The 17,523-nt window shown below is 42.1% G+C and overlaps 1 protein-coding gene across 1 annotated transcript in view; it reads left to right on the plus strand.

Moving 5' to 3' along the window:
• DGKQ (diacylglycerol kinase theta) overlaps window positions 1-17,523 on the plus strand; it is an 89,196-nt gene that overhangs the window by 17,772 nt on the left and 53,901 nt on the right. The window contains exon 2 of the mRNA XM_065662664.1: window positions 9,338-9,417. Within this exon, the coding sequence (XP_065518736.1) occupies window positions 9,338-9,417 (80 nt within the window). The remainder of the gene's footprint in view (window positions 1-9,337; window positions 9,418-17,523) is intronic.

The raw sequence follows: 17,523 nt of genomic DNA on the forward strand, positions 1-17,523 counted from the left end.
ACTGGCAAAGGCTCTGACTGCACCACCCAAGTCTTGGAAAGCAGACGCAGGGACTGTGAGAATGAAGACCTTGGGCCCACTGTAGGAGAGGATCTGGTTCGAGACCATCTTAAAAACCTGAACATGCACAAGTCCATGGGACCTGATGAAATCCATCCGTGGGTCCTGAAGGAGCTGGCGAATGAAGTTGCTAAGCCACTGGCCATCATATTTGAAAAATCATGGCAGTCAGGTGAAGTTCCCGATGACTGGAAAAAGGGAAATATAACCCCCATTTTCAAGAAGGGGAAAATGGATATCCCAGGGAATTACAGAGCAGTCAGTCTCACCTCTGTGCCTGCCAAAATCTTGGAGCACATTCTCCTGGAAGGCATGCTAAGGCACATGAAAAACAACAAGGTGGTTGGTGACAGCCAGCATGGCTTCACTAAGGGGAAATCCTGCCTGACCAATTTGGTGGCCTTCTGTGATGGGGCTACAGAACTGATGGACAGGGGTAGAGCAGTTGACGTCATCTACCTGGACTTCTGCAAAGTGTTTGACACTGTCCCACACGACATCCTTGTCTTGCCCGCATGCAGAGAGTTGTGGTCGATGGCTCAGTGTTCAGCTGGAGACCAGTAATGAGTGGCATCCCTCAGGAATTGGTGCTGGGACCGGTCTTGCTTAACATCTTCGTCGCTGACATGGACAGTGGGATTGAGTGCACCCTCAGCAAGTTTGCCAATGACACCAAGCTGTGTGGTCCGGTTGATAAGCTGGAGGGAAGGGATGCCATCCAGAGGGACCTCGACATGCTTGTGAGGTGGGCTGATGCCAACCTCATGAAGTTCAACCATGGCAAGTGCAAGGTCCTACACCTGGGTCGGAGCAATCCCAGGCACAGCTACAGGCTGGGCAGAGACAAGATTCAGAGCAGCCCTGAAGAGAAGGACTTGGGGGTGCTGGTTGATGAGAAAATGAACATGAGCCAGCTTCAGTGTGCGCTTGCAGCCCAGAAAGCCAACTGTATCCTGGGCTGCATCAACAGGAGCGTGACCAGCAGGTCGAAGGAGGTGATCCTGCCCCTCTACTCTGCTCTTGTGAGACCTCACTTGGAGTATTGTGTGCAGTTCTGGTGTCCTCAACATAAAAAGGACATGGAACTGTTGGAACAAGTCCAGAGGAGGGCCACGAGGATGATCAGGGGACTGGAGCACCTCCTGTATGAAGATAGGCTGAGAAAGTTGGGGCTGTTCAGCCTGGAGAAGGGAAGGCTGCATAGAGACCTCATAGCAGCCTTCCAGTATCCGAAGGGGGCCTATAGGGATGCTGGGGAGGGACTCTTCATCAGGGACGGTAGTGACAGGACAAGGGGTAACAGGTTAAAACTTAAACAGGGGAAGTTTAGATTGGATATAAGGAGGAAATTCTTTCCTGTAAGGGTGGTGAGGCACTGGAATGGGTTGCTCAGGGAAGCTGTGAATGCTCTATCCCTGGTGGTGCTCAAGGCCAGGTTGGACAGAGCCTTGGGTGACATGGTTTAGTGTGAGGTGTCCCTGCCCATGGCAGGTGGTTGGAACTAGATGATCTTAAGGTCGTTTCCAACCCTAACTATTCTATGATTCTATGACACTCAGTAAATATTTGGAAAACCTAAACAGGTTCCTTATTTCTTCCGGATTTTTGGAAGAAGAAGATCCACAAAGTGTCACTGAACTGTAAGTCCACTAAGGCCCAAGGTTCTCATGGCAGTGAGAGAGTAGGGTGGTTTTGATGCCTCGCTTATTAAAGCTTTCAGAAATTTTCCCAGTCCAGTCTTGCTGTTGTTTGAAATGTTGTGGAGAGATCAAAGCTTCTAGTGACAGCTTTCCTGGTGACATTTAGCAAGCATTGCACAACAAACTTCTAAACTTAAACTAGGTTGTGTTTTTCTCTGAGAGAGCACACCAGTATTGCACACAGGTCTTTGCATGTTTCTGCTGAATTGGGAAATAAGCTGGCAAAGTCCATGTACTGTGTCCAGCATTCCTTTCAGTGAATAGTCACTGTATTCAGGCTGGCCTGTGGTCATGGTTCTAAACAAAAAAGCTGAATGTGTCCTATGTTGGCAAGCTGCTACAATGGAGAAGGAGCTCAAAGCTGTGTAGGAAATGTCAAAGTTAAGTCCCACAAACTTCAAGTGAAAGGAGAGCATTGCTTTTAAATTACTCATGAAAATAGCATCTCCACCAGCTGGAATGGTCCTGTCTGCATAAGCAGTTCAATAACAGTGTGTTTTATATAATAATTTTAATACATTGAGATTAAAAGTATTTTTCTCCAGTGTATGACTACTTAGGCTGTGGGTATTACCTCAAAGCTATTGTGTCCTAATTATCAATGGATCTCTCCAGTGAAGGCAAATGCAGGCCTGCTGAGCAAAATAGCCTGCTTGCAGGGCTTCAGAAGTGAGTGAAAAAGCCCCTAAAGGGCAGAGGCACTCTAAGATCAAGCCTGTTATTTTGGCTGGTGTCATGTCAGTCACATGCTATGGAGGAGCAGGAAGAGAGGAGGAAATAATCTACTTAGTTTTGACCAAAATAAAACTTTGTTTTGATAGTGTTAGACTGACTTGGCCTGAGTTCCGTTGGTGCTGATATGCCCTTTAAGTCCCACTGATTCATTGTTTGGAAAGTAGAGACTGTTATTGTTGTCTTGCATAACAGCTTTGAAGCTTTGCTTTACTCCATGGCTTTGCTAGATTTGTTGTTTGTTTTGTTCTGTCCATCCATAGGCAGTTGTCTTTCCTCCTTCTGTCTTTGGGGCGTGCTGCAGTAGCTACGCCTTCTGCAGTGAGCATCCTTGCCATGATGTGCCTAGCTGTACTTTCGTTAAACTAATTTGAGCAAGCTGATTCTTCCATGTTCAGCTGTCCTGTACCCATCTTCCTTCCCTAAGCACTCATAACCGGCCACTTTATAAACCAGTGCTGCTGTTTCATGACTCTGAGGTCCGGCAGAGCTGAGCTGGAAGCTATGACATCTCTGTGGGTACTGGTAATCAGAATAGGAATTTTGGAAGCCTTTACAGGTCCTGGGCTAAAGCAGTTTGGTTTGGTGATCTCCAGAAGGCAAAGGGTCCTGCTGTGTTTCAGGGTAACTCTGGGTAAAGTGGCTGGACTGAACAAATATTTGCATCCCTTTCATTTGTAAGAGGGGTAACAAGAGGACGCCTTGTTTTCACTTTCTCTAGCAGTGATTGGCAGTGCTCTTAAAACAAAAGCCACACCAAAACATGTATTTTTGTCACTTAATGAGCATGATCTTCCCTCCCCCGCCCCTTCCTTCTTCTTTTATCCCCCATTTCCCTCCCTTTTCCCCTCTTTTTCATCTTCCTTCTCCTCTCTTTCCCCTACCCCTTTCCATCCCCCTTTCAGGACAGACTGCCTGAGTTCTTAGGGTCACTTGCTACCCAGCTTTCTGTGAAAAAAAGTAGTATGTTACCTATGTGCTTTCATTACTGTTACTTCAGGGGCATACTGAGATTTGTGCCCAAAGTAGTGAATACTCTTGTAGAGATTATTTTGACAGTGTATGTGCCACAGAAATAGCACACTGTCTAAATTATAACGTGAATGTTTGACATCACCTCCACAGGGTTGTTACTACTCTTATGTCTTTCTGCTTGGAGTGAGTTTTGTTTTGCAGATAGGACAAGAAAAGGGTGGAAATCCCAATGCTTCCCACATAGTTTGGGCTTTGTAATGTCCTCATCTCTTCCTTCCCAGCAGGTGGCTTCTCAGGTGCAAATCATGCAAGACCTGTGAATTCCCACAGTCATTTGTTTTGATAAATGCCAAGACTTTTCTGTTAATTGCTGAATTTGTAGCATTCTTAGGCTTGGTGTCTGTAGTAGGCAAACATTCTGTAATGCTGAGGAACATTTGTATTCTGAAGAATAGCTCTGACTCTGGGGAGAGAAAATGCCTTTAACTACTGAACAGGTTGCCATGCTGGCTTGATGTAGCATAGGCAAATTTAATTACTCCCTCTTGTTCTATGTTGTTGATGCCTTGTGTAAGTTGGTGACATACGGAACAAAGATTTGTAATAATTGTATCTGTTCAAGAGAAATATTTATATTACTAGAAGTACTAATGTTAATCTCATCACTGAACTTTACAGGAAGCCTGGGAATGTTTTTGAGGGTATAATTTACCCTAAGTTATTCTTTCAGTTTGATAAAAACAAGATGTATGTTCCGTGGTGTAATTTATTATCTAGTGTATTGATTTAAAGTAGAAGAATCTTGGCTTCTGTAAACTGTTGTGCTTTAGCAAGCTGAAAGGAGTCCTGCTGTTTTACAACCCAAGAGCCTGACCTTAACTCTTCAGACTACATAGTCAGATGTACTGCACTCTAATGCTCTCTACTGGAGTTAATGAAAATGAAAATTACTGGAATTGAAAAATTCACCCTGATAAAGTGAATTACCCCTTTGGAGTAAATGGGTGAGTTATTCTTTCTGTAGTATCTGAGGCATTTGAAACAGTCGCCTTTACTGTGAAGCACAAGGCTATGAAAGTGCATTTTGTGCTGCCCTGACACTGCAGCTAAACTTGATGGCTCTGATTTCTTGCTAAGGTCAGTTGTCTGTTGCACCAGGCACATGGTAGTGAAAAAAGTGTCTGTGCTGTCACCTTTCCAAGGAGCCTGCGTAACCCCAACAGTTCCCTGGAGAAATAGCATTAGAGTTGTACTGGGTGCTCACCACCCTGTAGCTTGCTGCCAGGAGGCTGATGGTTCTTGGATCTATCCGCTAGCAATGTTGGCTCTGACCAAAGTTATCACAAGGTACACGTCTGTGATCTTATCCTTTTGCCACCAGTAAGGAGTTGGATTTTTTGTGTCCCCCTTCTCTTCAAACAATTGCTCCTCTCTAGGGGCAGTGAAACTTTGGGGCAGTTCTGGTCTGTTGAAGTCCTTCCATGGTTAATTCTGGAAATGTGTGGTGGGAAGCATTAAGGGGCATGGTCCTGGTTTTTCAGAGACCTGTCCACCTTCAACTGGCAGAAAAATGTTGCAGAAAAAGCAGCTGGGATTTGTTCAGACGGAAAAAGAAAACACTGAATACAGATGGGTTTTATTTGATGCATAAAATGCAGTAATGAGTTGAAGGTTGTCATGTTAAAAAGGAGGAGACAGAATCTCGGGGTGTGCGGGTTTATGATAAAGAGTGGAAGTTTCTGTAAAGGTGGAGACGGGGAGAATGTAATTGTACCACCTGCATGTGGTCCAGGAAGCTATTTATAAATGTGTTTAATATCTGAAATGAATACTTCAAATTTTTAAGCGTAAAATATGTGCAGAGTGCAAAGGCACATTCCAGTTCAGGGTAGGAGGAGTAAAGTTGCACTTTAGATACCTCATGAGGACTTCGTGTTTCTCCATCTACTTTGTTCCATCTTTTCATAAAGATAACCTTTTAAGGTTGACACGTTTGGGTAGGCAACATCTAGAACACTTATAATACTTGCAGACACCTGTTGTGTAGAAGGTTGGGGTTTTTTTGCCCTGTGCAATTTCCATGTGCTCAAGAAAATGTAGGCAACGTTCCTGTGGCCACCCAAAGGGTGGTCCAGTGCCAGAGTCAGTTGCTAGCCATAACCACAGCCTTTATTTTTTGCCTTGTTTTCTAAGCATCTTAGCAGAAGACAGGCATAACTGAGGGTACTGTGCAAGGGAGCTTCCCTCCAGAACTGAAAGCTGGCATTCACGGCGTGTGAAATGCTAAAATAAAACCACACTGACTGCAGGCCTAGGGCTTGGGTTGCAGACAAAAGCAACAGAGAGAACCAGTGAACTCAATCGAGGTTGCAAGTGGAGTTGTGGCAGTGATCTTGTAGGGTCTATGCTACTTAACTCTCCTGTTAACAGCCCAACAGCCCCTCTTCAAAGGCCAGTAGTGAGCTGGGAGTTCATGTTGGACATCAGCTGATGACAAATCTATTGAAGTGAATTAGTTTTGATCTACCATCTGACTGCCTGTTGTCAATGAACGCAGAGTGATGTGTATGAAGGGGGGGACCGATACTCTTGCAAGTTGATGAGCCTTGAGTCAATTTCTGCAGATCAGGCAAAAGGTGAAGTTAGAGGTGTGATGATGCATCTAGGGAAATATTTAACCACTGTGTAACTGTCAAAAAAACCGCATTATGTGAATAGTTCCGCAGTGAGTTGTGTGTTAAACTGATCACACTTCCAGGAGAGGATCAAATCTATTTTGGTCTTTGTGTTGACATTCCATGATCCTCCTTGGAGATCAATTTGGTAGCTCTACTTTAGAAATACAGTTGTTAAAAAAATAAATAAATAGACTTACGTGTTCAAATACAAAATTGCAAATAAATGTATGTTTGAAAACCGGCGACAGTGAATGATGGTAAGTATTTCCTCAGAGAGGAAGCAAAACTAATTTTCAACACCTAGCATTTTGTTCAGGACTGTGTGTCCTTTCAAAAGTGGGAGAAGAATATGTGTAAAATTTCCTTATTTCATAAGCTTTTCTCACCCAGGCATATTTACATGGGTCACTGATACATTGGTAGAGTCTGTACAGCACATAATCCACCTTTTCTTCTTTCCACTTTTGGGATCTGCTTTGAAGTCTGTGTTGAGGACAGAAAGAAGTGTGGTGCGGAAAAAGTGTGGCATATTGGAGGGTGAAAACAGCCCTTGCTTTGCTAGCAAGTGTTACACAGCTCATGAGTTAAGAGTGGTGCCCAGCTTTTATCTCCTGCCTTCCTAGGGAGGGCTGGAGAGGGATGTTTTCTGTTTTCCTCAAAGTGTAGTTTGGAGAGCTACTGTATGTTCACTGGGTGCTGCCATACATACACGTTGTCTTTATTAAATCACCAAGTCAAGCAAAATGTGTTCTGAGAAGGGAAGGCTTATGGGCAGAAACTGCTATAAAGCCGTGCCTCGTGCCAGATGTGGAGCTGTCCTGTGGTGCCTGATGGCCATTGCTCTGAATTCCCAGAGGTGTTTGTGCAGGGCCTGGTTAACTTGTGTATTGAGTTACTGCGTACACACTTGAAATAAAAGCGAATAGCCACTTGGAGATGCTTGGCTTGTGGACTTAAGGTGCCTGCTGCTTCTGCAGATCGTAAAATTTCTGGGAGCGATATGCAGTGCATTGCTCTGTTCTTTCAGTCTGCCTGCTTGTGAACCAGAAAAATGAGGGAAAGCAGTGCCATTTCACTGATTTCATTAGTCACCGATGCTTTCTCCCTGACTAGCTCTCCTTTATGAAGTTTTTGACAGTTGCCTGTTTATATTTGAAGCTTCGTATTGTCACCAGTTGTGGGTTGGCTCCTAAAGCCATGGGAGCCTTTGTCACTGTGTTTCTGCCTGGAGTCCCCCTCACCTAGCCAGGTTCAGCTGAGCTTCAGGTACCTCTGAGGCAGTGGAGAGGCTGCCTAAACAGATGGCTGGGGCAGATGTCTTCTGGCAGTGGCAGGGCGTATGTGGTAGATTGCAGACTAGCTGGTAATGGGCAGGTAGGTTTTCTCCTGCAGCCTCTGCAGACCTGCTCTCACAGCAACCAGCTGACCCTCCTAAAAGTGTCAGTAGAAGTGTTGTGGAGACCTGAGGAGAGAGTAGGTTACGTCCATCTACATCCATGTTGTGATAACATTACGTAAGTGTGGTAAGAATTCACCTGTTCACTGTGTGGGCTTGTACCTGTTTTTTAGAGCAGAAGATGCATTTTTCCTCTGCCCAGTCAATCACTTGCTCTCTTTGGTCTCTTCTGTGCTGATGGGCTCTGTTCTCCTTCCTCCATGGTGACCACCTTCAGAGGTGTTGGACATCCGCATTTGTAGCTCTCAGAATCTGCATTATCATCCCTTTGTTAACTGTTTCCGCCCATTAGCCAGGAACCCTGTTAACCTTAAAGATGCACATAACACTTAATAGCAGCCATTTAAAGGTTTGGATTTGCTCCATTCCTATTTTCTTTCATCAGTGCAGTAATCACTGTGTTACACCATGGGTGATGAATAACATCTTTGTACGCAGTAGTGACTTGCAGTGCTGCTTCTTTCTCTGACTTGCAGGTTAATGGAAAACAAACATCTGCCTACTGCTCACATTAAGAGGAGTGCCAACGTGAAAGGGATCATCTTTCTTTTTGTGCCTCCAGAGGGAAGGGTTACCTTGAATGGTCTGGCAGTAAGCCACATAGAAAAGTGGACTTGGATTTTAGTACTTGAGTTGGCATGGGAGAAGCAGGAATGTGAAATCAGAAGTCACTGAGCTGGAGAAGGGGAGATGGGGAAAATTGTGTGCTTGCGATGGCACTAGCACATGAAGTCAGTAATGGCAGTGGTCTACAGAATGGGAAGCCTGAAATGCATGGAGTTTTTTCAGTTGCTGGTGAAACTTAGGAGGTGGTAAGTGTGCTTCTGAAAAGCAGAGACGTGGGAAAACCTCCTCTGTACAGCAACAGTTACGTCTGGCAAGTGATCTGCCCAGGCACTGGCAGAGGTCTTAAGCATCTGTGTAAGGCTTCACACTTGCAATGGCAAGAGAGTAATTCTGAAAGGAGGAGGACTCTAAAGACATAGCAGCATGTGTTACAAGTTCTTAATTAATGTGAGGTGGGGGGAATGAAATAAAGAATCCCTTGTTTTCTTTGCACGGCTTAGTATCATGTAAATCCATGGTAAGAAGCTGTGGAAAATATCACCACCATGAGAAGAGATTTTTTTTCAAACACTGTCATGCTTGAAAGTATGCTTTGTGGAGCTTGGGTGGAATTCTAAACCTGTTGCTTCCACAGTGAAAGAGATAATTAGTTGTTCTTGGCTTTCAAAGCTGCATGCAACTGGTGACCTTTAATTTCATCTCCTTCATCCATTACGCTCAGTGTGTAACAGTACTGTTGTTTTCTTCCATTTATTCCTGTCACATGCAGCAGCCTGTAGAATAATTCACTTTCAAACGTCTCTATCTGCTCTGGCTACATCAAACAGCTTTTTTTTTTTTTTTTAACTTCAAACTGTTTAAAATATCTTTTGGAATTCAAGACCTCAATCCGGTGCTTATGGAGAGGGATTCTGGGAGGGCATAACTTGCTGTAGTCCTGTGGTGCATTGGTATAAGCTTTCCTTCCTTTTCCACAGCCAAAATGAGCTGGAGTTCATGCACAGCAAGAAGTGTGACAGTTGTGTACACTCTCAAACATAGGGGAGATAAAATATGATTTAAAAGATGCATTCCTAGCTGTATTTGACTCTGTATTATTTTTTGTTTGTTTTTTCGCAAAGTCCCTTGCTTGTGAAGACTTGCTCAAGGTTTTTATTTTATTTCTGCAGTTTGCAACTTCATGTCTCATGAAAAGTGCCTCAAGAATATCAAGATACCATGCTCATGTGTTGCTCCCAGCCTTGTAAGGGTGAGTAAGCACACACTGCCTTGTCTTTTTCTTGGGATAATAGAACAAGTTTATTACTAATGAACATAGTGTAGTACCATGGTGGCTTGTTAATATCATAATGCTTAAATCAATTGTGTTAGTCACTACTGAGACTTTTATAGCTGCTCAAAGGCAAATTTCCTTTGAAAAGTCCTTGCTATGGGGAGCTGTGGGTAGTCTTTGAAAAGAGAGTTACTGACATTCTTTAACTGTTACTTAATGTTCTTACTTGTATGTCAGACTTGTGTGTCATTACCTAAAAGCCTCACAATAACGGGGTGGGGTGACTGGTTGATATCAGTGTTCTCAGAAAACTATACTGTGTGTCATACTAAAGAAGAAGGCTGTATGTATAGTCACCAGATTTTTTACAGTGATTTCATCTTACTGGGAAAATACTAAAGCTTCTTTGCCTAGTGGAGGGGCTGCGTTTGGCTTCTATTGATTCTTAAGAATTTGCTTGTTTATTGTGTCCATAGAATAAAGTCAAAGGGTTTTAAAGTGAAACAGTCAAGAGGGCAGGACTTCAACTAATGATAATATTTGAAATTTATTTATTTGGGCAATTAATAAAGTACTTGATTTCAGATGCCCTGTGACTTTTTCCTCTCATAAGACTTGAAGCTTAAGAGATTGAAAAATAAATTGGATTTAAAGACATATTATCTTCTTAGTTGCATCTGTAAGATGCAGCTGAGGTATTAAGAAGCTAAATTGAGGAAAAACAAAAGTGGTGTTATTCACTTTGGAAAGGGTAACAGTAGAGCAAAAAAAAAAAAGGAAGGCAAGAAACTTATTAGAGAAGTAGTAAAACACTACAAATACCTTAAGTAGCCATATGCAAAAGTCAAATGAGACCTGGCAGAATCATGTGCATTACAGACATTGCTGACTAAAGGCTCATTTATGGGAACACATTATGTAGACCTGGGAACATATGAAGAGGAGCTGATTCCCTTCTTTGTATCCTAAAAAGCTTTATAAGTTCCTTTATGTTGTGGAAACCTGTGTAGGGAGTGAGACAGGAAAGTAACTTGAGTTACAGAAAACTGGATAGAAATCAGCTACTAATTTTTACTAAATTTCCTTTGTCTAGAAAATAATGCTGTTAGGCTTTGTTACATACTTCCTCTTCCCAACATACTTTTAATCTTGAGAGGTATAACTTAGGTGGCAAAAAGGTATCTGATACAACAGTTGCCAGTCAGATGGTAATAAATACTGTTCTAAGTCTTAGAACCCATGGTACAGGACATGTAGATAGTGAGAAATGATATTACTAAGACCGAGCAGTCAGTCACTGCAGCATGGGAAAAGGAATGGTAAGTCAGATGATACAGATGTCTTTGCAAGGGCCTTCAGGGGGATGGTACAGATCCAAATCGGAAACATTCTTTTTATTCAGAGTGTCACAATTGTAAGCTTTTGTGACTGCTTCTTTTGTGAATTTGCTCTAACTTTTAATTCGTAGTTCAAAATAGTATTTGTGCATTTGCTTTTGCATGGTAAAAAAAAAATCTAGCATTTAAACTGATTAGTGTTTTCACTTGCATCAGTTGTGGATGTCAGTGTAGTTTGTTTGTTCCTTTGCCAATTCTCATTCTTTACCTGCCTGAAGACATGAATTTTATCTGTTTATTATTTACATGTAAAATGTAACTCATTCCTGAGCAGTAGAATTTCTTCTGTCAGAATGGAGTTACCAGTCCTCAAAGCTCTTTGGAGTTCAGTGTTGCTGTATTCAGCTGCAAAGCATCTTCTGCGTTATCTGTGTTGAGCCTGTAATCATTATGTTTTGAAAATACGGGATTGTACTGTTCTTTTTGGATTGTCCTGTCTTTGACATGGTCATCCAAGTTGCATTAATCCTTGTCTACTGTGCAAGTGAAGTCTGCCATATGGGAGATGTCCTTTTGTGTGCAGGCTCTGTCAAAGTAAATATTGAACTTGGCATTTGCTTAAAAAACATAACAGAGCAAAAAGCAAATTATAATAGTTCATAGAATGTGTGGAAAGTTTATTTTTCGTTATCTCCCTGTTCTCCTTTCAGATTATTTATTATTTATTTATTAAAAGGTCTGACATAGGAGAGAACACTGGTGGGACTTTTTCCCTGATAGTTCCTTCTAGGATGTCAGTATTTAGTGTATCTCAGAAATGAGTTTTTTTTCTTTTCAATTTCCTGGATTTCATCTAGAGAAGACTGCAATTGTTAAAGCTCATTAGAGTGTGTGTTATTTGACACTAAGTCAAACTGTCCGGGAATAATTTTTCAGCAGATGTTTCATGGAAACTTTTATTCCTGAGAGTAGGGTTTCCTTCCCAGGGTCAAGAAAAGGCCTAGAGACTCACAAGCATGCCATGACTGCATCCAGCGTCAGATCATTTTTGATGAGCTCTCTCAAGGCTGCTCTAAGAATGTTTTTGCACTATTGCTGATCATTATCACCTATGTTTAGTATTCCAGACTGGATCCATGTGACAGTGTTTCAAAACAAGACTTCATGGGTCAGTCTTCTGAACAAGTGGTGCTTTTATGGTTTGCAGGGCATATGATTTGTTTCACTGCTAAGGTATCAGCAACTTGTCTGAATTCAAACACTCTCTTCCCTACATTCTCATAGGTACTTGTCTACAAAAACCGAACCAAAACCAAAACCAAAAAAAAAACCCACCCGAAACACAAAAAGGGGGGCGGGGGAAAAGGCAAAACACTCCACCCCCAAAACAAAACAACAGAGAAAACAAAAATTATTTGATTCCCTGTGAAGTGTGAAGTTTTATTTTCCCATGTTAGGTTGGAATTGAAGCTGTATTAGAAGTATGTGTATTTTCTGTATGCCTGTTCTTTGAAAACTAAATGGAAATGAGAGTACGTTGTAAGTGGCTTTAATGAAGTTGGGCATTTGCAATGCTTGTTTTTCCCCCCTTTTATGTTGGTGCATTTCTATGATGGTTTCTAAACATTTCCACTTCAAAAAGGGTTTATGGGCTACTCATGACACTTTCTTCTGTGCTTTTATTGTTAAAGCGGGGCTGTCTAGAGTGGAAAAATGCTCTTTTAGGTCATCAGCTTTGCCTAGAGCTTTCTATGCTAAAAACAAAACTTGGCTTTGTAGTTCAGAAAGTGGGTAGCCTGCATTTGTGAGTTGTGATAGTGAATGAGAAGTTTGTGGTGCTTGCTTGGGCAAGCCGGTGTTGCCCTTGACTGCTGACCTGCGTTTCTCCTTCTGCCTGCTGGGTTCAGCTATGTGCTGGTGGTTACTTGGGTGGGTTCCTCATGAACTGAAAGTAGGTGAGAGGAAAAAAGGATACTAGGGGTTGGGGTAAGTCCCTCTGATCCCCTTTGGATAATCTGCTCTTTAGCGGACACTTCATGCTTTGCATGCACAACAGCAGCATCTCATTTTTCTGCAGCTGAAGGACTTCTGTACTGGGACACAACCTCTCTTTTTGTTTACTTTCTTTCCCTGCCCAAGAAGCAATGAGAAGGTCCAGCAAAGTGCAAGGCAAAGAGCATCAAGGTTTGGTTATTGGCTTCACTTGCCTTGGAATAATAAATCCAGTCTCATTCAGCTGTCAGAAATGTCTGTTGGATTTTTGTGTGACTGCCTCAGAGAATTAGCTTTTTAAGGAGTGTTGTTGCAAATGGCTCATAGATGTTTTCACAATGGGGAAAGAAGTTGGCAAGCAGGGAAGGAGAATTTGATGTTGTTGGACTGGGTGGGAATTCTGGAGAGTTTAGGGAGAAAAAAATCAGAATCCAATTTTGGAAAATCATTCCTTGGTGTCAGTTGCAGGTGTTGGAGGTTTTATGTCAACACGGGCTAAAAAATGCTGCAGTGAATGCTTGCTGAACTTCTACTGCTTCTCCTCGCAGACTGTCACAGAAGACAGGCTGAAATGCAGTGTTAATGAAGAGCTGGTTGGCATATTATGGTTGCATCTTATCTTCAAATTACTGTGTATTTGGCGTACATCAGTCAAAGGATGTTTTATCCTGCTGCTCTTGTTATGTCTTTTTGGTGGTTGACTTAAATCTGCTTCACAAAATACGTGCTTAATATTTTTCCATTTTATATTATATATTATGCAGACCAGTTTGGTCAAGTTCTTCTCTCTCTCTCTTCCTGTTTCATTTGTTCATGATAAATAGGCTTTACTGGTGTGAGGGTTTTTCAGGAGATGTCATAACAACAGATGGATCCCAAGCTGAACATTGTAGCTGGACCCGTTGTGATAGGAAAAGGGATAGTGGTTTTAAACTGAAAGAGGGGAGACTCAGGTCATACAAGAAAGAATTTTTTTTTTTATGATGAAGGTAGTGGAACATTTGCACAGGCTGCCCAGAGAGGTGGTAGATGCCCCATGCCTGGAAACATTCAGAGTCAGGTCAGACAGGGCTCTGGGCAACCTGATCTACTTGCAGATGTCCCTGCTCATTGCAGGGGGCCTGGACTAGACAACTTGTAAAGCTCCCTTCCAGCCCCAGCTATTGTATGGTGCGTGCTGGGTAGCCCTGACCACCTTCACCAAGAAGCCCATCTCTTGACTCCTACCAGTGTTGTTTCAGCAAGGCAGTTGCTTGGATTGTTGCAGTTGTGGCATAATGAAGAAGCCAAATGAGGTGTAAAACCACTTGCTCATAATTCTGGCACTGCACCAAGGTTTCCTCCTTTTCTTCCTCAAAGTGATAATCCCTTTAACCCCAGGGTTAAAGGGAAGGGCTAGTAATCCGTAGTTCATAAACTCAGGAGAGTTTATTAGGCAATACTGAAACTTGATGCAAACTGCCTAGTAGCCTGCAGACTCCCAGATGAGCTGTGCCAGTGACTCTTCAGGTTCAGAAGTGGTATGGGATGTCACTGTGTTTGTTGCTTTAAATTTTTAATCTTTATCTTGATAAATGGAGGTGGACATTGATTTCTTCTGTAGCAATAAAACCAAGGAGTGGCTTTTACATATTGCTTTCTTTTTCTAGTACCAAAAATTCTAGTCCAAGCAACTCTTAATTGCAGTGGAAAGCTCTTACACAAGTCTCATTTACTAGGAGAAGTATCAGGTATTCTTGATTTGAAATGGTACTGAATGCATCGTATAGTTCCCATCACAAAGGGTTTTTGAGAGCTTGCAGATAAGCCTAATGTCCTATCAGAGAGATCTGTAGGATGGAGAAAAACATTCCTGGATATAGTGAGGTCGCATATGTATGCATGCATTATTCCCGTGCATTAGCCCCAATTAAAATTTTGTAACTATTTGATTTTCTCATCTCTTCTGTCCAATATTATGTTGAGACACCATTCAACTTCCTATTCTTATCTAATTTCAGAATTTCCATATGGAGTATATACTTAAAGCTTCTTTTTAACAGCAAGTGATATATCAAGTGCTCAGAGGAAGAATGTCAATTTGGACACAACTGATGAGTAATTGACAGGCCTTGTCTCTGAAAGGAAAAAGTAGAAATAGAGTTTGTACTGAAGTGCATGCAATGTATTTAAGTTACAGAAATCTGTTGCTACTACAGCAGAGAGGTTTCAGGCAAACAAAGGGCTCTTCGTGATTACTAAGTAATAGTAAGTAAGCAACTGAAAATATGTCAGTACTGTGAAAAGTTGAATCACAAAGTTATCAGCTTCTCTCAGGGAGGGTGCAGTCTAGACCCTTGATTAACCTGGACAGAAAAATCATGGGGTGTATTCAGATCTCATCACCATATCTACCTCTCTAGAGCAAAGGTTTTTGTGTCACAGTGGACCTTAGAAACATTAGATAAGGAAGTACTTTGCACTGGAAACATCAGAATCCATAGAAGATGTTCTTATATTTCATAAACACCATTTAAATTTGTATCAGGTTTTTTTTTTTTTGGCGTTATGTTGAGAGCAGTCTTTGTGAAAGACCCCGTGCATTTCATGAAGATGGTTGCTTCCAAGCTGGTTGTGCCTATCCTTAAAATGCCGCAGTATTTTTGAACATGAATCTAGTGCCCTCAAGTTAAATTCCGTTTGCTCAGCCTTTGGATTCTGTTGTGAGAGTGTGTCTTTATTTCTGTGTGCCCTTTCCTGCTTTCCGGCTGATCAGCCCCACAGTCCTGTAAGTCCTGCAGCCCTGCTTCCTCAGTCTGTCCAGTATGTTTTCCAAAGTCCTGCCGAGTGCAAGTCTCTCTGATGTGATGGAGGAGATACATGAGCAAAATATTTACACACAGGCCTAGGAAAAGCTTTTAGTACATTGGTCTTTTTTAAGACTGCCCAAGAAAGCAGCTCATAGACTCACAGAATGGTTTGGGTTGGAGGGGACCTTAAAAGATCATCTAGTTCCGACCCTGTGCCATGGGCAGGGATACGTTCTAAGCTGTCACTCTGTCATTTGGTGTATCTGTATTTCTCTCTTTCAGCTTTGAACCTGGAAGTCACAGAATCATAGAATAGTTAGGGTTGGAAAGGACCTTAAGATCATCTAGTTCCGACACCCCTGCATGGGCAGGGACATCTCACACTAAACCATCCCACCCAAGGCTCTGTCCAGCCTGGCCTTGAACACCGCCAGGGATGGAGCATTCACAGCTTTCCTGGGCAACCCATTCCAGTGCTTCACCACCCTCACAGTAAAGAACTTCTTCCTTATATCCAGTTTAAACTTCCCCTGTTTAAGTTTGAACCCGTTACCCCTTGTCCTGTCACTATGGTCCCTGATGAAAAGTCCCTCTCCAGCGTCCTTATAGGGCCCCTTCAGATACTGAGTCTTTGGCTCAGGATTCAGGCTAAAGATTTTCTTCTGCCTGAATGGTAGAAAAGCAGCAGGAACTGCATGAAGATAGACCTTCTGTAGCTGTGTTTTTCCCTGCTGAGGTATACAGACTGTTGCTGACCAGTAAGACTTTGACCTGACCTGACTCCATCCACAAACCAGAAAGTCTGGGTGGTAGCTTAGCTGCTTTGTATGTAGTTCGTGATTCTACTTCAGTGGAAGAGCACTTAAGTATGATCTGCTGTTGGCCCCATGTTTGATACCCTGTGGCATTTCAGGATGAGGAGGAATTTTAAAAGCCACTACCAGAAGAAAACAATTATGTTGTTTCTTTCCCCAAGCGTAGATGTTAAGAGCAGTTCACTGCTGTTTTTTCTTTATGGTTTAGAACTGCTATGCCCTTGCAGGTTGCACTGAAGGGATTAGATTCTAAGATTTAGGTTTCTGTAGGATTTAATTTTGTTGCAGGCTGATATGAACTTCTACAGAAATGTGTTACATTCTGTAATGCTCTGGGTTTCTTAACGGATGGCAGGAAATAAAACAGAAACTAGAATTATCTTGTTCATGTGTGCAGAGTCATTCTGGAGCTTATGCTGGAGTGTTACCACTGTATTTTCTGTCGATGTGCTTCTGATCAATACTGTAAGGGCACTTAGATGTTATTTAATGGTATTACTAGCAGAAATTTTCTGTCTTTTTCTTCAGACATCAATTTTCGTGGTTACCATAAAGTAATTTAAGTAGTACTGGAAAAGTAGTTTTAAACTCTCATCAATTATTAACTTTGTCTCTGTAGGCCACCTTACGTGTCTTTGCTGTACTTACACAAATGGATCTGAACTAGAGAATAATATGTACCATTTCATATTCTGACATGCTGCTTCTCTGGCTTTCCTGGTCTGAGTTTTGATTATTTTTTTTTTTCAATGTATTGGGTACTAAGAACCCTTCTTTTGTTGTTCATCAGCACAAGAAATGTAGGTAGCTACTGGGAGAAACATGGTACTATTGATGAGTTTGTGACATTGTATTAGCTCTTTACCCTTTTTTCCTCTTCATCTTATTCCCGTTCCATTTCCCACCAAGCTCTGCAGTGATTTTACACTTGTGCCTTCTAAGGCAAGTTAGAAAGACCACTCATAATAAACAAAGTTTCTTTGGCTTGTTTCTGAAAAGAAGATGTTGAAGGAAGAGATTTTTTTCTGGTTTACCCCCTTTTTTTCTTCCCACTCAACATTTCAACCAGGCAGTTTTTCCCTTTTTTTTTTTTGGCAGTGACTTGAGACTTCAGAGGATTGCCGCCAGGGTCTGAATTACTGCAGAATT

The sequence above is a fragment of the Lathamus discolor genome, chromosome Z, assembly GCF_037157495.1.
Source record: "Lathamus discolor isolate bLatDis1 chromosome Z, bLatDis1.hap1, whole genome shotgun sequence".
NCBI classification, from domain to species: domain Eukaryota; kingdom Metazoa; phylum Chordata; class Aves; order Psittaciformes; family Psittacidae; genus Lathamus; species Lathamus discolor.